The 21,843-nt window shown below is 44.3% G+C and overlaps 1 protein-coding gene across 1 annotated transcript in view; it reads right to left on the bottom strand.

Moving 5' to 3' along the window:
- Positions 1 to 3,535: 3,535 nt before the first annotated feature.
- LOC144722894 (beta-parvin-like) overlaps positions 3,536 to 21,843 on the bottom strand; it is a 37,520-nt gene continuing 19,212 nt past the window's right edge. The window contains exons 3-13 of the mRNA XM_078601298.1: positions 21,649 to 21,719; positions 20,874 to 20,976; positions 19,546 to 19,686; positions 16,614 to 16,729; positions 15,928 to 15,986; positions 15,567 to 15,586; positions 15,388 to 15,449; positions 12,235 to 12,303; positions 10,763 to 10,864; positions 8,503 to 8,575; positions 3,536 to 4,364 (exon numbers count right to left, since the gene is read on the bottom strand). Coding sequence (XP_078457424.1) covers positions 4,288 to 4,364; positions 8,503 to 8,575; positions 10,763 to 10,864; positions 12,235 to 12,303; positions 15,388 to 15,449; positions 15,567 to 15,586; positions 15,928 to 15,986; positions 16,614 to 16,729; positions 19,546 to 19,686; positions 20,874 to 20,976; positions 21,649 to 21,719 — 893 coding nt within the window. The 3' untranslated portion in view covers positions 3,536 to 4,287. The remainder of the gene's footprint in view (positions 4,365 to 8,502; positions 8,576 to 10,762; positions 10,865 to 12,234; positions 12,304 to 15,387; positions 15,450 to 15,566; positions 15,587 to 15,927; positions 15,987 to 16,613; positions 16,730 to 19,545; positions 19,687 to 20,873; positions 20,977 to 21,648; positions 21,720 to 21,843) is intronic.

Here is a 21,843-nt window from a genome sequence, read left to right as displayed (position 1 = left end):
CTACTCTATACTTTACACTGAGATCTCTTTTACCAGTGGCAAAATATAATGGTAGATTTTTACCCTTTTAACTGGTACAAAACTGACACCATTATTCAAGGCATCATGTTTGCAATGACCACAACACAAGTAGTCAATAAAGCAAACAAAAAGAAGCAACTCTGATAAGGATAATAATATGCACTGTCCTTGAAGTTGATTAGCCCACACCCGAGACGGCTTTCTTTAGAGCCTAGTCCCCATTGGTGTAGGGCCTTCTGGTGTCATCTGGCCCTACACCAATGGGGACTAGGCTCTAAAGAAAGCCGTCTCGGGTGTGGGCCAATCAACTTCAAGGACAGTGCATATTATTATCCTTATCAGAGTTGCTACTTTTTGTTTGCTTTATTGACTACTTGTGTTGTGGTCATTGCAAACATGATGCCTTGAATAAAGGTGTCATTTTTGTACCAGTTAAAAGGGTAAAAACCTACCATTATACTCTATACTTCTTCCTTTACTCCACTGCTACTCTATGCTTCTTCCTTTACTCCACTGCTTCTCTATACTTCTTCTCCTACTCCACTGCTGCCCTGCTTCTTCTAGTATCTTCGTCTTCTGCTCTGACCATCTCCATCCAGCTCCCAGGCACATCTCAACTCAACTCCAACCCCCAACTCCCCGTCTCTCTGACATCCCTGTATTTATCCATGTCAATTTAAAGCTTTCATGACTGCAGGGATTCATCTTCTTGGTTCTTTCGGTAAAGTCACGTAGAAGGGAAGTAATAAAATAATAAAAATAAAACATAATAAAAAATTCTCACGACGTTTCGGCCACAACGCAAGCAGCCGTCTTCTTCGCCTGAGGACGGCTGCTTGCGTTGTGGCCGAAACGTCGTGAGAATTGTTTTATTATGTTTTATTTTTATTATTTTATTACTTCCCTTCTACGTGACTTTACCGAAAGAACCAAGAAGATTTATCCATGTCCCTATTCATTTCCAATTAATTAGTTGGCGTCCCCCCCGACGCCCCTCGCCCCCCGCCGCCACCTGTCTCCATTCCCAGACTTGGAGGCGCCACCTTGAACCCAACAACTACAACTGGCCAATCACTGCCCTGCATCCATAATTGGCTAACGGACCGTCTCCGACTCACCCGTTGGCCCCCAACAATAGCAGCATGTCCCGACATGACCCCACTGTACCCCACACGCACGTGTGCAGTTACCCCCCTTCGCGCGTGTTAAACCACTACATCACCCCCCCCCCCCCGTGATAAACCACTACATCACCCACCCCCCCGTGTATGTAAACTGCTGTACTCTATTGTATCTACCACACATTTTCATCATATCAAATCGTTCTGGACACATTAATTCTGTTAACTATATATCGCATCTACAAATACACAGTTGTGAGTGGTGAAATCATCAAAGTTGGTGCACAGATTGGAGTATCATGGTATGATGGAACTAAACATTTTAACCAATCACAGATATTCGTAGTTTTGTTATTTGGCTCTCAGATAATCTTTAAAACTAGTTAGCACGCATTCTTAGAATTTATCACGCAACCAAAACCATCACAACCGAGACATTCAGTTTTTATTTCGTAGTGTTTAAAATATATTGTGCGAGACGTATAATTCATTAAAATGTAAAGAGAAAAAAACTGGTCACATTTCGATTATCGTCCCTTAATTCAACCGCCCTCATCGTCATCTTGGATAAAGAGAGCGTTCTATATTTAAACATAAAAACACAGAACTTTAATCCAGCGAAAAAGAGAGATCTGAATTCCTAGAGGTGCGACTGTAACATGTGGCAACTGTCAACATTTTTTTAAAAATTCTATTATAGAATGGCAAGAAATTATATACTTAATATATTGGGTGTATTAAAATATACATGTAAGAATAACATATAGCACAAGCATACAATGTTAAAGCGTGATAAATAACAGATTTTAGATTTAAAAGCTAAACATATAAAGTACATTTGTTGGCGTATACTCGGTCTATTTAATGAATTGGCATCGTGGCAGTTTTGCAATGATTGGTGACAATGTTTTTATCCTGCCAAACCTTCGTAAAAACTTCCCTTCAGCAAACACTTGAATCGGACGCTTGATGCACATCACGCACACCGCGTACTCGTGTCCGTCAATGATTGTCATGATACATGTTCTTTAGATATATATTTAAAATGCGTGAAAATGTGGCACTGGGCCCTGCTGCCTGAATCTGCTCATGAAGAGTCGCGTTAAATAGTGCCCTCATCCTTTCGTGAGATGGAACTGGCAAAATCCACCTCTGGCTTTTTTTTGTTGAGTTTAAAAATTGCAAAATGATAAGACGCGGAGACAACGTAGATTCTGATGAAACGCTGGGTGGTCATCACCAAGCCAGTTCTCAAGGGATGGACAAAAAAACCCTGACCTTCCAGGTCTCCAAACTTGGAATTTGCCACTGCCATTCAAAACACACAACCCTACAACAAGTAATGTACATAAAGCGTATCGTTTTTTTCTCGTGTCAATCTGGTCCACCATTTGGAACCTTAGGCAATGTCCTATATTTTTATTAACATCAAATAGAAACTGCATAGAAGTAGATGTCTACGTGAATTACCGATGGAACGTGTGCAATCTCACAGTGAAACTGATTAAAACTCTTGTGAAGGCAAATCGTAATTAGTATGGAACTCGCCAACTGATACCACAGTGAAGTGTAATACTGATTTTTTTTCTTTTTTTACAAATTATGGAATGGTTTTAGCAGACCGTTCAATTTAATTTTTTTTTATAATTGTTTCAGGCAATTTAGGGGATAGTCGGTATTGCTTCATTTACTCTTAATGTGTAAGGCAACATAAGTGGTAAGTGCACTGGTAAAATGTGGGTTATCATTTTATGGGTAAGATGCTCTGCCCTGAACACAAGTTGCCTTGAAATGCAATAAACTCATCCAAACCTCGAAAATTATATTAAAACTGTGGTGTGGCGATAACAGAAGGGAACTTAAGAGGCATAATCACAGTGATGCACTCTGCTACCCCTGACAATTATCTGGCTCAACCACCTCAATGTAAAAGTGGTTCCTCGACATCAACATCGGCCATACGAGGAAGAAAAATATCTTGAAATGTAACCGGTTGAAGCATTGGACGTGCATCCGTGCTTTCTTTCAATTGGCATTCTCCCTGCTTAAGCGATGTTCTTGGCTGCACGAACAGACTTGCCAAATCTTCCATCTGCGCTGGTAACCTCATGCCCAATGATGAACAGCATTCACGTGTGTCATCAAGCTATACCAAGTGTGGAGTGTAGAGAAGTAATGTCTGCACACTACAGTGTATACATGCAATCTTTACACTTTTCCAGTATAGCCTTCTATCAAATGTGCTCTATTCTTCAACAGCAGTGTTTGGATAAGAGGAGTTATTGATTAATGGCATGCATTGTGTTTTGCAATTACAGTGGCATGCATTGTGTTTTGCAATTACAGTAGCCCCTCGGATAACAGTGACATCAGTGAACGGCTTTTCGGTTCACGTTTTGCCTCCCATAGGACCCCATGGTTTCGACTAACGTAAAAATCTTGATTAATGGCACGTTTACGTTATGCACGCGGGTGCCGATTTCGGCCAATCTGAGCGCTCGTAAATGGGGCTGAGCCATGCCCTCTGCCAATCAGCGATGCCCATTTATGAGCGTTTCGACCTCCATTGGCTTTGTTTACGTTACGTTGTCTTGTCTTGGCAGTGGAAACAGCTCTCTTGCAGACTCAGTGATTTTTACTTCAGTTTCAACTCACAGGTGAATTAATAGTAAACGCAATGCCCCCTAAAGTTAATTCGCAAAAGGAAAAGAGTAGGAAAGTAATTAGCCTTATAAACTTAGTTTTTAGGATCAAAAAGGTAATCTTTTGATCATCTTGGAACGAATTAATGCTTTTAACATGTGTTTCCTATATTAAATTAACAGTTATTTCAGTTAAGAATAGTTTTTGTGGAACGGATTAAAAACGTTAACCGAGGGACTACTGTAATATGCCTGTTTATTGCAGTGTCTTTAAAAACCTGTGGTTATTGTGATGAGGTGTAAAAAAACACAGTTTAATATCGGATGCGCAGATTAACAATGCATTTTGTAACCAAAAACTAGAATCTGCTGTAACAAATACATTGTTTCTAAACGTAACCTTCTGAAGATTTGCGCACGAGTCTTGGACGTTTGCGTTGGCAGGGAAGATCTAAATGCAGGCGGTGGTGTGGATGCGTAAACTCGAAAGACCGCAGCAGCCATCAATCCAGATGCTTGTACTTTGTAAAGAGGTTGTACAATACTCGTAGGGTCGACTTCAGGTCGAGGTTCACCACATCTGCGTTGGGTTGAGAGGCAGGCTTATGTCACAATAAATTGCAAGATACAAATGTAGGAATAATCAACGAGTTTCCATAATGGCAGAGGTAATGCAAATTGAAAGCAAGAAAGCAACTGATACCATGCCCCGTTAACTGTTCGAATTCACGTGTCCGTGATATTTGGAAATATTTACTCCGGAGACAAAACAACAGTTTGCGTGACCACAGGAAGGCCCATTTGACAAACTTCCCTTTTTTACATCAACAAAAACATAATCATCTCCAAATGACTCAAGCCACGGCCTGCAGTGACAGTGGCTCCAAAGTACGATCACATTTTGGCACCTATCGTTTGTGTGCACTTGACACTGCCACATTTATAGTTTAGACCGAGAGGGGGACATCACCTGAAACTACAAACGTCCCCTCCACACTCAGCTGTTGCGTTCGCTCACGAGTTTCCGCTCCTCCCTCAAAACTCACTTTTTTCCCCCGAGCTCACCCCTCGACCCCTGAATCCCACCCCATCATAACCACCACAATCACGGTCCCCTCCTCGTATTCGCATTATATGGCCATCACTCATTTCCCGGTCATTCAATTCATTAATCATCAGTTACTGTCATACATTTCGCTTTCACCAAATTCACGCATTACAGATTCGCCCATTGCCTCCTCTCAATCTATTTCATTCACCTCATCTCCGCCATTACATGCGTATGTACCATTCTTAATTCTCTGTAAAGCACCTCAGTTAAGGCGCTAAATGAATGACATTAAGATAAGAAAAATGCAACTTATATGTGGCCTTAAAGGAATCTTTCTTAACTGTTTACAAAATCAGAAGAAAAAAAAACAGTGCTTGTAACGTCAATAACATTTTAACAAGAACACTTTTTCTCAAGCGATGCATCTTCAAGTTGGATTTGTTTCTTCTTAATGCCACCACGGACCCAGGTCAACCAACAGAAATGAGCCGCGTGCAACATTAAGATGGCGCCACTCGACAGGGCTGGTCCAGATGTCTTGTCAGCCCCAATTATAATTATTTGAACACCTTATTTTTTCCCTTTGCATATTCATTTCTGTGTTAAATAAAACCTTTAAAAATATGAAGTGTTAGATAGTTCAATGGGGGGGGGGGGGGTCACACAAGACACATGGAACATCCTGTACAGTCATCTCACCCTCACAAGTTAATGCTTGACTTGGATTTGAATGCACGAGGAGGTCATATCATTACAAGACTCTGGGAAAACTTTAGACCCAGGATGGAGTTATCCGGCTCACTACAGAACCTGCTCTTGAAGATATGGAAGATCCCATTAATGCAAGTATGTCCATGATCCCAGTACAACCATAATGAAGGTGTTTTTTTTTTATTAGATCGCGTAAATATAAATGTGTTGTTAAACCCTCCACCACCCGACACAACCAATAAGTAAGGTTTGGCACGTAAACAAAACGTGCCAATTCGTTTCAACTTCAGCACACCGGTGTGTTGGAGAGTAAACCCACAACATTTACAATTTAAGTACTCAAACTTTACTAATTGGCTGTTGGGTGGTGGCAGGTTTAAGAACACATTTATATTCACGCGATCTAACCCAAACCCTCCCCCCCCCTTTATAATGGATAATATTGGTCGTGAAAGAACGTGTCATAACCATACTCTTTGGTTCTTTCGGTAAAGTCACGTAGGTAGAAAAAATAATAGATCACGACGTTTCGATCGCAAGGCAAGCAATCGTCATCAGGCAGAAGAAAGTCTAACCCAGAGGATGCCCTGTTATAACCCAGTTTCCTACAGCGTTATCGATCACTATTTCGACATTCGCCCATTTGAGCTTCGAGCACCATCTCACAAGGGAACCCTGAATGTTGGGTGACTACAAGTGGATGTACAACAGGATCAATTAGAAATTAGGTAATTAACGTCTCATGGGACCTTTTTGCCAGTATCAAAGATACTGTGTATATTATCAGAGCATGTTTGTTTGCATGCTCACCACAAGTGCGTGTGGTTAATGCAGACGTGATTCCTTGCAAAAGGTTTTTATTTGGTGTTTGAACATCTTAACACCTGTTTTTCCATAATCTAGTTACTGTCATGCTTTGATAAATAATGCCAATGTGAGGTGCTACTGTTGCTAGTAACATACGAGAGTGACGGAGCTGTTCAACTCACGGCTTTTGATCGGGATGAGATACGGGGAATGGGATTTCTGAGCTGAGCCCACAACCTGGAAAAAGCCAGACGGGGTTCAGCCAACAACCTGGCCTCTCCAGTGTCCAAGTACCTAGGTGGGGAGTTCCAGCCCTTAAAATAATAGATGAATAAAAGGCAAAGGTCCAGCCCTGCAATTACTTGCTCGTGCCACTGCTGGCAGAAGGGCCTCCACTTGAGGCCACTCTGGAGCCTCTCTACAGGACAATGAGGCCGATTCTTTCCACGCTGGTCAGATGCCTCGAAAACAAACGTGGGAGTACCCACACTTTGCCCTACCACACACAGACACTGCTGATGAACTGTGGTGGACAGAGGTGGTGGTGGGGGGGGGATGTACGAAGCTTGCACTACTGCAGGGGTGGCCAACCTGTAACAGACCAAGAGCCAAAAAGTATCCGTGAGTTCTGCAAAGAGCCAAGTCAATATAGATGTAGTGGTGATACGCGCTGGGTGTATACGTCGTGTGCCAGCGCGTATGTACGGGTGTGTGTGTGGTGACGCGCGCTGACGGGGAGGAGCAGGCGTCAGTGCGCGGGTGGGGGTAGTGCTGCTGATTGGCTGTGTGCCGGTGACGCGCTGAGAGGGAGTGATCGGGTGGCAGCGCGGTGTGATTGGTCGGGGAGTGGAAACACGCGCTGGGCGGAAACGGATCGTAGAGATAGCGCGTGGTGATTGGGTAACTGAGGAGCGGTGCCGACGTTGAGGTCCGCATCCGCTCCGTCTCCCGGGAAGAAGAGATATATAAGGTGATGCACAGAGGAGTAGGGGGGCAGAAGTGGAACCATCTAAGAATGAAGACGAAGGTGCAGAGATAGAGCCCGGAGAGGAGAGTAATGGAGAGGAGAGGAGAGTAATGGAGAGTAGAGGAGAGTAAGGTATAAGTGTGTAGCCAGAGAGAGAGAACGGTCTACACGAGCTGAGTAATGTATAGTGTGTAGCCAGAGAGAGAGAAAGGTCTACACGAGCCGAGTATGCATACGGTGTAGCCAGAGAGAGAGAAAGGTCTACACGAGCCGAGTATGCATACGGTGTAGCCAGAGAGAGATGCAAAGTCTACACGAGGCGAGTGGAGAGTGTAGCAGAGGCGCAGAGTCTACACGAGACGAGAGAAGAGTGTAGCCGAGGCGCGGAGTCTACACGAGGCACAGAGAGCCAGCAGCACAGAATCTAAGAGAGTCAAGAGAAGTGTAGGGCGGAGAGAAGAGGTCACGAGTTGTACCGTTGTATGGTGACCGCATTGTGATGAAGAGAGGCCACGCGTTGTATCGTTACAAGTCAAGATTTAATAAAAGAAGTGTGTTCCCGTCAAGGAGTTTCCTGCCGTCATTTTCCAATACTTCATATATATAAAAGTATATTGACAGCACGAGAGATATTCATTATTGTTTTTGCGACTGTGATAGAATGGTCTACCTTATGGGGAGCGGTAGTGTCGTGGTTAGCGAGCTGCGCTATGAATCCGGCGACTCGGGATCCATTCCCGCTCACTGCCACCAACACCAGTGACGATTATCTTAACTAGTCATGGGCCTCCCCTAGGTCGACTCAGCCTCAAATGAGTATCTGGTGTGGTGTGTAGACAAAGGCGGCCAGGCATGGTGCTGGCCCCCCACCCCTTTGTGTGCCGTCCCGGCCTTCATAGGATAACAGCACTTGCCCCAACAGTCTGTTCAGCCTATACGGGGGATCTTTGTCTTTGTCTACATTACGCCCCTTCAACAGAGCCGCACGAGGTGGCTTTGGGCAAACGCCGGGTTGGCCACCGCTGCCCGACTGCTTCAGCTGTTGGGATTGGCAGGTGCAAGCTGCGACCTTTGGATGGCAAAGTCCGGTGTGCCGACCGCTAGAATCACGGCGGCATCCCCGGCAACAAAACACAGAGCTGAGAGGCAACGAGTGATCACCGAAGCCATCGGGGTCCTCACCTTCAGGACGCGCCTTGGGTTTGCCCAGCCCGCCGTCCTGCATCAGCTCGAAGGCAAAGGTGACGTTGTGGACCTGGCACACATTCGAGGTCGATTTTGGAATAGAAGCCTCGAACGCGACAGGTTTCACATCAAATGTAATGTTCACTATTTTGTTTTTACTTTTAAGTTTGACCGATGTTTAATGTGTTAATTGTTGTTACCAGTGTTGAAAGTCATAGAGTGGAGTATCTTGAATAGTCAACTGTTAAAAACGAGTCGCGACCTTCAATAGCCACCGACTGAGACGTCACGAACTCTTTACCATCTTGTCAAACATAAGCAACCGCAATGCAATATTAGCGCGGTTGGCTTCATATTGTGCAAAAGAAGTTCAACCAACTTACATTACAATATACACATGATTTAAACCAATTCTATATTTACATTTGAACTCAATATATTAATACATTCTAAGTTTGGTAAATGTACAGTAGCAAGCTGATAAAAAAAAACAACTAAAGACCATAGGCCCGTCTTGGAGTGAAGCAGAGAAAGCTGCTAACGACCGTCCAGCATTGCGTGGGCTTGTTGCGGCCTTCTGCTCCATAGGGAGCAAAGATGAGTAAGATAAAAGATAAGAAGTTGATAAAAGAACACTTTTTTTATTTTACTAGGTAAAGCCCAATGAGCTATACATAGCTGTTTTACAGAAGCGACCTGGCCACAAATGATAGCTCAACGAAGTGGCTTGTCCCATGGAAATGTACAGCAGCAGCCAAATACTGTGAACACGTGATGTTGATTCCAAATGTAGAGGGAAAAACCGGCCCTGGGCTCCAAGTGATAAGCTTATGGTAGGAGTAGAGCAATGGCGCAGTGGTCGGCGCGTAGCCCAGGAGGGCAATTGACGTCTAAACCGGCCCTGGGCTCTCCCTCTTCACCAACCCGCATTGACCATCACGGTGAAGTATGGGAAAACAAACCCCCATGACCAACACGGCATGTGGAAGCCATCGTGCAGCAGTTGATTGATAAAGAACCAATGTAACTAATTAAAGCTGCTTCAATGGTAATATTTTATTGCTGTGTACTGGTTATGCATTCCATATTGAATCCTACATAAACGATTTCAACCACATTGAGAATTGGTTGGTGTGGAGCTGTACTCTTAGGTTTTTCGGTAAAGTCACGTAGGTAAAAATAAATAATAAAATTTAAAAAATAATAGAAATAAAATAATAATAATGTGTATATACTGGTCTGCATTTCTTACACAGCCATAATTGTCAGTCCACGACTGGACGGAGGCCTCCCCCCCAAGCCATCTGGGAGTTGCTCGATCAAACGTCACCGCGCTGGTCAGGGCAGGTTGGTGAAAGGGAACGCAGGACCAGTTCAGATATACTGACCGCCAATGTTAGCAATGGCTGGGAATCGAACTCACGTCCCCAGGTGTGGAAAGCAAAGTTACAACCACTGTGCCACCTTCCAAACCCCAACATTCCTTTAGCATTGCAACATAACAGAAACCTCTCAAACTTCTTCCGTTCCGATTTAACGGTAACTATAACTTTACATTGAGGTGCTTGAACCAGATAGTTGCTGTCAGGAGTAGCTGAGTGTATCGCTGTGACGATGGCTCCTTCGTGTTCGTTTATTGGGTATTGAGCTGCGATACGTTCCCATGGTCTGTTCTGTTCTGGGTGACCAGTCGCACACTGGTGAGTTTTTAAAAATATATACTTTCCTCTTTGTATTTATTTATGATACAATGCGCCAATGGAGGGGGGGAGGGTGGGGGGGGGACTGTCGGCGTTTCAGAGCCATCCTTGGGTGGGGGGTGGTCGCCGAGATGCCCCAACCTGAGGATCTTCCGTCAGGGTGGGGGGGGAGGAAGCTTATATATGGGGGTGGGGGGGGAAGAGGGGCCGGGGAAGAGATAACCACTGGACAGTTTTTTTCGCTTTTCATTTGTGTGTCAAACATTTGCCATCAATGAACTGGCCTAAAGCATGTTTTTTTTTTATAGTTTGTTGTTGTAACATTCTTACGTTCTTACCCGCCCCGACTGGATATCTGTGAAAAAGAGCTTTATAGCTCGTCGGATTCTTCCAGTATAACTACATTTTCTGATTATGATTCCATGGGCAATGGTCAATGGCGGCAAGGAGGAAGGCCGTGGTAGGGTTACAAACGGAACCCGGGGAGAGAGCGCGAGGAGTGGGCGTGCACAGAAGCCGTGACGCGAGAGACTGCCGAGACCGATCGTGCGCGTTACCTTCTGATCGAAACTATCGGGCGTCAAGTAAAATCCGTACAGCGGCACGAAGTATCCCTCCAGTAGGCCCATGAGCAACACCAGGTACACCCCGTCCGCAAACTGTGAAGCAAAAGATCCAATCGATGAGCTCACCAGAAAAACAGACCATTACTAACAAAGCATCTATACACAGAATAACCTTTAATAACAATTTAAACTCATAATGAGCCGTCATACAGTGTTCGCTCACTGTCATAGAGAGAGAACAACTCACAGGATGCAAGGAACCACGGACAGGCAGGAAGGTCGTCATGCGATGAGCTGGTGCCAACACTTGCCCTGGCTCTGTAGTCCTCCAAATATTCACCCTTTGCCATTCCGATGACGTATGTGCACGTCATCAGTTTATTTTGGTTTTAATAAAATAAAATAAACTTTTATCAGTACCGAGGCTCCCACAAGGCCATGTGAGAAAGCGTGCGGCACAGTTGGGTCAGATTGCCACGTGAGTAAAGAGGCCAATGGGTGGCTTACGCTCTCCTCCATCCGGCACAGGCAAATACACTGAGTTATCACGTGAACAAACGTGCAAGTTGTTTTCTTTTATTGTTTCAGCACACCAGAATGTTGAAGAGCAGCCTACAAGATTTTTAACAATGTGGTATGACGTTTCGCTGGTAGTCGCAACCAGCATCATCAGGCGATTTCCAGTGCAGTAGCTTACCTACGTGTCAAATGGAGTCAGGTTCAGGTTGTTCAGATGCAAATGCTATTTTCATTAACAGGATACACGAGTATAAATTTCTGGAAATATTAAATATTAAAGAGAATAAAAGCTAGTTCATTAAGATTAATTATTTAATGAGCTGAGGATCAAGTAACCGAATGATAAAAAAAAAACATTAATTAGGTGGGTAATTAGTTAATTGTATTAACTTGCATATTAGCTTGAATAATCTGAGCTTATGAATGCCGGAATTATAGGTGTACCGATATCCTGGACATATAAAAAATGTATTCAGAGTGAAGCTCCCAGAAATGAAATCAATAATGTATGTTCTACATGGAGCAGCACTGGCGACTCTGGGTCACAGGTTACTATTTTTTCAAACTATGAACTAAAAGTATTTTTATTTTACCAGGTAAGGCTCACTGAGCTATATATAGCTCTTTTTCAGAAGTGACCTGGCTACAAAAGTTAGCTGAATTAAGTTGCTTATCGTCACGTGGAAATGTATAGCAGCCAAATACTCTAAACGCGTGTTGATTCTAAATGTGCAGGGAAAAACCAGAGGATGCAAAGAAAAATCCACACGACCATGGGGAGAACACACAAACTCCAAATATACAGGCATCGTCAGGGTGGGGATCAAACCCTAGACTTCCTGCATACCACGTAAGGTAGTTAACATCTCGCCACCATGGCGCCCCACATTCACTGTGTATTCCACCAGCAGTAGAGGAGCTTAGGGCAGAGCACGGGCGCCTACCTGCGTTTCCAGCTCGGTCACTTCCAGGTTCAGTTTGTTGAGATGTTTGTTCACGAAGGTGATCAGAGACTGAAACAAAATACATTCCAAAAGATTAAACTTTTTATATATATATAAAAATAAATATTTTTTATCAGGACAGTTTGTATGCAACATATGAAGGCTTGCTAGCTCACGTAAGTGCTAGCGGTTGGGCCTCGAAGAGAGCTCTAGAGACACCCTCTGCAGGGTACGTTAGCCGACTCTTCCACACTTGCCAGACTTCTTGGTAGAGGTGGAAGTGCCCACACTTGACCCCACCACACCTGCCAACTGACTGTGTTGTACCCATTCACACTGCTGGAGGCGACGGGGGGGGGGTTTAAGAAACTTGCCACCCCATTGTTTAAACTGCCGCGCCTGGAGATTGAACCGTCGACCTCTGCGTTCACAGGTTCAGTGTGTTGACCTTAACGACACAGCAGCACGCGACTATAAATAATGTAAAACCTTTATTATTCTCATGTCACTCGTTATAATAATGTGTATAACGTCCATGAAAAAAATTGCATCTCCGAATGCTGCGCTAGAAAGTTATTTAATAAATAAGCGCATTATAAAAAATAATAAATTGGCCTAGCTTTAGAGCAGGGAAAAAATAATAATAGTTATTGTCTAAAATATGAGTCCACTTTTTATTTTGTAAACCAGGCGGCGTTTATATTATACTCTTTGGTTTTTTCGGTAAAGTCACGTAGATTAAAAAAGAAAACAAATCAATTAAATCACGACGTTTCGGAGGCAACAAAAGCTTCCGTCTTCAGGTGAAACCGTCACAGCAAAATTGCTGTATCAAGTGAATAGAAGTCCCAAGAGGCACGACCTTATATACTGGTTAAGGGGGGAGGAGCCAGGATGGAGTTTCAGGTGGTTGTTTCTGCATGGTGGGAGAAACAGCTTGGCGGATAGTGCGGTCAGAGTATCCGTTCATCTTGAGGGCCCGATGTACATGTTTTAATTCACTGGCCAGGTGGTGTTGGTCAGAGATGCAATGAGGCCACATGGCCTCACGGCATTGAACCAATTCCTCACGGCATTCAACCAATTCCTGGACCACATCATTTCCAGACACCCATCCATCAAATTTACCATGGAAGTGGAAAAAGATGGCAAGCTACCATTCTTGGATGTTCTGTTTGAGAGGAGGCCCGATGGCTCTTTGGGTCATTCTGTTTACAGGAAGGCCACCCACACAGAATCCTACTTGAAGCCTGATTCCCACCACCACCCGGCTCAAAAGAATTCCCTCATCAAAATACTATACCATAGGGCTCATTGCATCTTTGACCAACACCACCTGGCCAGTGAATTAAAACATGTACATCGGGCCCTCAAAATGAACGAATACACTGACCGCACCATCCGCCAAGCTGTTTCTCCCACCATGCAGAAACAACCACCTGAAACTCCAATCAAAACCATCACGTTGCCATACATAGCAGGCGTTACCAAAAAGATTTCCCAAATTCTAAACAAACACAAGATCCAGGTCCGATTCAATACAGTACACAAAAATCCGTGATCTGATCTCATCCGTAAAGGATGCAATTCCTGAATTACAGTACCCCGGTGTTTACAGATTAAGTTGTACCTGTGGTGACTGCGATATCGGGGAAACGAAACGACACATTGCTGACCGCATTTGCGAGCACAAGTCGGATTTGAAACATGGCAAAACGAATTCGTCGGCCGTGGCTGACCACTGTTATAATACTGCTGGCTCGCATGACATTGTGTTCTCAGATACCAAGGTACTTTGCAAACCTCCTGGATACTACCAAATATTTGTCCATGAGGCCATCCAGATATACAAACACAGACATAACTTCAACCGAGATGATGGATTCAGATTGAGCAATCATTGGAAAGATGTAATTAACCAAGTTAAAACTTTAGTTACCGTGCAGTTTACTGATAGACAGCCAGTTGAGATTTATCTTCTTAAACATATCCATATTATCAGTCTGTTACCCCCAGCTCCACGCACCACCATCAACATCACTACATGTTGCTTATCATGTTTAGCTTCTTTTTTACACTAGTTACCTGCTTTGAATTTTACCCACCCAGCAGCATAACAAAAGGCAGCTTAATCCTAGCTTGCTTATCTACTTCTGCCATCTACATTACAAAGGCTCAGTTCCAGCAGCAGTACTGACCATCTCACAACTCCTCCTCCCCCCTTAACCAGTATATAAGGTCCGTGCCTCTTGGGATGTCTCTTCACTTGATACAGCAATTTTGCTGTGACGGTTTCACCTGAAGACGGAAGCTTGTGTTGCCTCCGAAACGTCGTGATTTAATTTATTTGTTTTCTTTTTTAACCTACGTGACTTTACTAAAAAAAACAAAGAGTATGAATCCTTGCAGTCACGAAAACTTCAAATCTGGTGTTTACATTATTTTGCTTAACTCAGTGAGAACTCAAGGGACGAGAATTGCCTCGTTCACAAGAGCGACCACGGTTACCAAAACAATCACTTAACAAGTACAACAACGAAGCGAATAGAAATCAGCCCAAAAACAACCGCATGGCAAAACACAACCACGTTACATAAGGAATCGAAAACTGGAGCGATACTTTTCCAACAGTTACTTGCAAAATATATCGATGTGAAGTGCTGCAAAATAAGTGATATTATCTGAAGGCATCCAATGAACAGTCGTGATGGCTAGGGGTTTAGGGGTAAACACTTTTTTGTCAACGATGAAACAACCAACTCATAGGCTTGTTACAACGCATCGGGGGGGGGGGGTTCATATTTTCAACACATTTTGGATGCGGGATACACCCGACGCTTTTATATTAGCCGGCATGTGGCCAGGATAGCCTGTAGGTTCTACGAGGTCTGCAAATGCCTTCCGTGGGACGTTATAAGCGGGGGGGGGGGGGGAGAAGTAAACATGTTTTTAAAAGGCCAGAATAAAAGTGAAGCAACCACAATGGGCCAAGCAACTGTAACCAAATACTTGCAAAGGAAAAAAAAATTCCCAAGAAGATGCAAGTTGAAATCGTCACGCCAGATAGCACAAACGGATGTTTTTTGCCGGTCTCCCCAGAACGAAGGTGTGCTACGCGCATGAGCTCGCAATGGCGCGCGGACGTTTCCGTACCTTTTTGACGACGTTCAGTTTGTCGGGAGCGTGGTCAAATAGCGTGTCAAATGCGTCGCGCTCTGCCAAATAGAAATGCAACACGCGGACGGTGATGACACGAAGGGCGACAAAAACAAATCGCCACGATTAGAATCTTAAAAGCGCCGGATTTTGAGGGTTCGGCAATTTGTACTCACCAAATCTTCCCGTCATTGACCTGCAAATACAAATATTAATCATTAACGGGATGCGCAAGTAATTCTGGAAATATCAATTATTCAAGAGCATAAGAGAAACTTAAGTCGGGTCACCCATTTAATGAGCCAAGGGTTATGAAATAAATGCAACATTTTGGGAATTGTTTAGGAAAAGTCGGATTGATAAAATCGTCCTTTCTTCCCCAGCACATGGCCGTGAAGGAAGACCACGGTGCTATTGACGAATGTGTTGAGTTGTTTTGTTAATTGTGCTTGTGCTCCGCTGCCAATTATTAGCAGCGGATAATAATCATAATCAAAATGAGTTTAAATGTGAAGATATGGTTGCCGTTCCACTCACTCTGTAGTGGTGGTGATTTTTTCCTGCACTTGACGCGTTTGCAAGCTTCCTCCTCGTTTCTGGAACAAAATCACACGAAGCGTGACAGTGCATGCTCACACGGTACAAATCAAACCCAGTGAATTAAAACCATCTGCTCGCCCATGACTTCATGTTTGAACAACGAGAGACAGTAGCCGCTGCATATTACTGTGTACACGAAGGCTTCACTCTAAGCCACAGAAAAGATCCTGGTATTTGTTATTTTCATAAAAGTTACCGTGGGTCTCATTATAAAATATATTAATATCTGGAAGTCCTTTGCTGAAGGAGTGGCACACTTGTAAGGCAGGCGAGTGCTTTATTTTACACGTGCAAATGGATTACCTCTAGAAATTCCAGGTGGGGGTCATTTGAGATGCAATCGGAATCTCTCATGTAGTCAATGTAAAACACGCACCTCCCGCTCCTCCGATTTGCACGGTTGGTTACGTACGGTACGAACGAAGTTCAACATGCATACGTACAAAACACAGCGTTCCTAGTTTACAATCTTTCTTTGTTTGTTGAACAGAGCATTCGTTTACAATCTCAGATTTGCGCCATATCCCACCACCACACACACGAGTGGCTCTGCAGCCACAGCTGTACGCAGGAAGCTCTGCGCACACGGAGACGCAGCAGCGCGCGGGAGCCCGGCGCCGCACCTGCACGACGAGCAGCTGGATGGTCACGTGCTCGGGCAGGCGGATGGGAGCGCGGTAGTGGATGGCGAGCGCCACCAGCAGGTGGAGGATGGCCACCAGGTTTTTGGAGTGAATCACTGCCGCAAGAAGGAAGCCACGAAAAGACAAAACCGGTGCGGTTAACTCGCAAAAAAGGCGTTGCTTTGTTGCATCAATGGCCCGAGTGACTGGCTGACTCCGATTGCTACGTTGTAATTTAAAGGTTAAAATGCTGCCAAATGCACATGCAAGTTGTGTACAATAGAGAGCAAAGTTTCAACCCACGACCATCTTGTATGTATGCATGTTGAACCCCTTTCGCACCGTACGTAGCCAACCACGCTAATCAGAGTGTATTCATTTGCCATGATTTATGTTGCTATGAAGGAGGGAAGGGCCCATAGCCCTAGCAGTGTTGTTATCAACAAAAACGTGCTGAGTGTTTTTGTCCATTGTGCACCACTGCCAAAAGCAGCAGTAGCAGCAGCATCACCACATGATTCCTACGAGATTGTGGACATTTGCTGGTGTAAGATATTCTTGGTTCTCTTGGTAAAGTCACGTAGAAGGGAAATAATACAATAATAAAAATAAAACATAATAAAATAAAATTCTCACGTTTCGGCCACAAGAAACAGAGCTGTCGGAAAGACAGCGTCTTAATGAACACTGCTAAGTTTGGCAGCGTATTTTAAGCTTGGTGGGAGGAGGACAGCGCCTTGACAAAGGAGTTTACATATCAACAGAGGAATTTAGCATATTGATGACAAATGCAGATATGGAATTAGTCACTCCTTGTGGAATGTGTAGGCGGTGGGGGGTCATATTATGCTAGTGTATTATGTAGGATTAGCAGTAATAAAGGGAGGGAAATTTGAATAATAAAGAACTGCAACAGCCCAAACCACCGCGTATCAAGCTAGTGCATTATGTGGAAAACAAAAAAGGAGTTTCTAAAGAACTCCACATGTCTTTAAATCGAAATTTGGTGTAAGATAAACATGACTCCTCTACTTACGAACGAGTTAAGTCCCAGAGCTCTGTTCGTAAGTTCAACTTTACTTCTGTCGATTCCAAACGCGTGTAGGCTAAACATGGGGAATGGCTTTAAAATATGTATATCTTGTAGATGTAGATGCCGCTGGTTCTTCATGTTCTGCAGATGTAGATGGCACCACCGGCATCTATTGCGCGGTGGTTGAACTTAAAACTTTCGGTCCGAACAGCCAACTGGACATACAAACAGCAGCTGGATGGTCACGTGCTCGGGATACAAACAGGTTTGTTCGTATCTCTAAAAGTTCGTAAGTCGAATGTTTGTGAGTAGAGGAGTCCCTGTACTCATTGAAGGCTGAGTCGACCTACGGGAGGGCCCAGAAACCGCTTCAGATCATTGTCACTGGTGTTGTCCGTGAGCGAGAATCTAACTCGGGTCGCAGGGTTAGGAGTGCAATGCAATGCTAGCCCCCTGCACCACCGCTCCCCACGTGTCACATTCACACACACACCCTGAATTTAATGTAAATATATATTTACATTAAAAAACATAGCAAATTCCATTAAGAACTTGAGGAATATCAGTTTGGTTTTAGATTGGGACATCACTAAACCAGATTAAGTGTGTGAACGGGGTGTGTAGATTTTAAATCTAGATTGAAAACTCACTTCTTTAGAACTGCTTTTTGTGCTTAGTTTGTTGTCCATCCCCCACACCTCTAATTAGCACAGTTGACTACGTATGGTGTAGAAGGAGTTCAACATACAGTACATCCGTACGTAGAAAATTTGGTTTAAACGACAAACAGAGGGCATTGCTGGCAATCGCAGCAGCTGGCGTTTTCATTCCAATCGGCAGAGTGGCCTCATTGCATTTACACAGCACTCACATAATTACTGTTGACACTGCTACACAAGGGCACTTCATCACTACCATTAGCCCCACTTTATAACGCCAGTACTGCCCAATAACATCCACTTACACGTCAACACACGGCTGTCATTGTCGTATGCATTATTTTAATGTTCTTTAATGCAGACTGAATTTGAATCTGATTTCGAACGTGTAAGAATGTAATCATCTATCATTATGATAATTAACTCTAGGGAAGCCCGTCTCTTTGTATGGGGTGACATAATAAGTCACCTGACGCTACCCACTCACCGAACACAAAACTCACCAGACACTCAAATAATACTCACCAGATAGGGTCATTGGACACCAGTCAAATGGCACTCATGCTCACCAGATACTCACGACTCATACACACAAGATACTCACCACTCATACGCACCACTCACAGACACACTCACCCACTCTCCTATGGCTGACATGGTGAAGTATCTGCTCATGGTACAGATTCCCTTTCTCGTCTTGCATGGGCAGCATCTCCACATGACGTGCTATAGCACGCTTGGTCCGGCAGGTGGCGTACCACTAACTGCAATTAGCAGGCCATCAGATTTTGTCTTTGCCAGAGATCATGGGTAGTAATAGTAAAAGGTCAAAGTCAATCGTATAGGTCCCTGGTTTCTCACGGTCAGAATTAAACATGGATCTGTTAACTCGCTGCCATACGCGTGTATTGTTACCATTCCATCCGTGTATAGTGGAGAATGAACCTGAATAATAATAAATGGCAATGATTTGTTTATGATGGAGCGGCCCTCCTCCATGCCGACGTGTCTTAAGAGTGCTTTACACGCGATAAGCGACTTGCATCCCGTCTAATCTCAAAGCATTGGGCAGCACGCACTCCCAGTACCAGCTGCCCCTGTGCGACACAAGGAGACTCGGCACCCGGCCAGCAAAAGGGGCAATGGTTCGTGAGTTTTGGAGGTCGAAGGTTGCCGCTGCTGCTGCGTGTGCCATCCCAATTTAGTTCGTAACGAGCAACTGATGCAAACGAAAACGTACGGTCAACGGACCACTTGATGCTCCACTGCTGGGGCTTGAGGATGTGATTGACGGCGAGCAACACCGTCTGAAGCTTCTGCTTTTGTCCAATCTCCGACTGCGTCACCTCCGCCACGTTCAACTTCTGCTGCCCCAGGGCCTCTGCCACCGGCCGGGGACAGGCGCAGGGGAGCACACAACACGGGATTCACGCGGCCGCAGTCATAGACGACCACCTCGTGGATGAATCAGAGACACGAGGCCTGCGTTATTTTTTACTATTACAGTTGACTCTATTATCCGCGTGAGGTTTATCCGATTTCATCATAAATTAATAACTGGTGGATTTTCCCTTAAGCCCAAATTAGTAATAAGTCACGTGGTTAAACCAAACAAATATGTTGCTCCTGTTAATCCGAAATCCACGTGATCTCCTCTACAGTACAGTAGTTGCATATCTCTACAATAATGGGCAGAGTTTGATTGATTTTGATTGGCGTGGCTCTGCCATCCACTTTGTGGGCAGACTCTTCTGTGTGGGAACAGGAAAGTATTATCACTGAGCAAGCACATTATTGATTGGTTAAGTCTTTACTACAAATTTTAGTTTTTCCATTAACGAACTCAATTTGCTTAACTTGGACAATAATGTATACCTATTGTCGTGGTTTTTGGGATAGAGATCTGTGGGAAATGTATATATTTTTTTTTATTATCCGCGATTTTGAATTATCCTTGGCCATCCTCCCCATCATTAGCGTGGATAATCGAGTCTCCTGGCTTATTATTCTTAAGTTTATCTTCCCGAACAGCGGTGGTGCACGCCTGTAATCCAGCATTGTCGTGGTGAGAGTTGGGGGATCGCAAAAATGTTGTGGCAGGAGTACCAGCAAAAATGCGGGCTGCACCTATTCCGTCTGTATAGGATAGTGTTGACCTCACATGCGTGAATTTTCTCCGGGCGCTCTGGTTTGCTCGCCCATGTAAACACTCATTAATTATCTGAAAAGATATTTAATCTATATAGGGGACAGCAGAGCTTGGACAATCGTTGGTAGTGCCAGCTCACCAGCATGGCTGCCTTCCATCTCGTCTGTGGTTACTCCTCGCACCTCCGAGTAATTTTTTGTTTGTGTGCGTTTAGTTTGTCGTCTTTCCTCTCGCACCTCGGATTAGCACGGTTGGCTACACATGGTGCGAAAGAAGTCAACAAACATACGTATATTCTCTTCGCGAGCGAGCGAACGAACACTGTGTGGTGGTGGCGGCGCAGCATTACAAGTTTGAATCATGATTGGAAAATCTCAGCGAGTCTCAAGAATCGACAGACGACGGCAAGCCACACTCACCCAAGAGTTTCTGCAGAACCTGCCCATCGTAGAGGTCCTCTTCCAAGTTCTTCACAATGATGCGTTCATCGACGAGGACATCGTTTATCCAGTCGATCAGCACCTGTCAGGACAGCGTCACTCCATTCTAATCAAGCGCACGGTTACAGTGCATCACGCAGTAGTCATAGCAAATGACATCACGAGTACCATTGCTCAGTTTAACACGTAGGCTTTCGCAACCGACATTATCCACAAGAGTTTTTTTTGGGTTAGATCGCATGAATATAAATGCGTTGTTAAACCCGCCACCACCCGACACAGCTAATTAGTAAGGCTTGTGACGTAAACAGAACACGCCAATTAATTACTAGTACAACACACCGGTGTGTGCTGTCCTAGTACCTAATTGGCATGTGTTGTTTATTTTATGCGATTTAACCCAAAATTATTCTTACGGATAATATTGGTATACACGCCATTCTTATCGGAAGGTGCTGTGTTCACAGACAAAGTCATGACAACAACTTCAACTTTTGACGTGCCGTATAGTATTCGCTCGCCTTCAGTGACAGAGAATGACTCAGAGGTGCGAGGAACCACAGACGAGCGGGAATGGCAGCAGCCAGGTTAGCCGGTCCAAACTATTTCCCAAGCTCTGGAGTCCTCTATCCATTAAGGTAATCTGCGGTAATATCACAGTAGGAGGTGACGCATGCTGTGTGTGATCCTAATTGCGCATAGCACGGCCTTAGTGGCACTGCAGGAAAAATCAGTAACGGTGTGAGCACAGTACCCGAATGAGTTCCTGCAGCTTTGGCTCATCCTTGTAGTTGGGATCGATAATACTCCTCTCTTCGTTCTCCTCTGCCAAAACGACACACAGCAGGGTTAACAGCTTCAGTGTCATGCAATTGCTTGTTGAATATTCAGTTCATGTGAAGTACCACTAATTATAGTACACAGCCTTTTGTCAGTCCACTTCGGGATG

Source organism: Lampetra planeri, chromosome 16 (genome assembly GCF_965212315.1).
Source record: "Lampetra planeri chromosome 16, kcLamPlan1.2.h2, whole genome shotgun sequence".
NCBI classification, from domain to species: Eukaryota; Metazoa; Chordata; class Hyperoartia; order Petromyzontiformes; family Petromyzontidae; genus Lampetra; species Lampetra planeri.
Note: the sequence above shows the minus strand (reverse complement) of the source record. Positions and strands in the feature narration are given on the sequence as shown.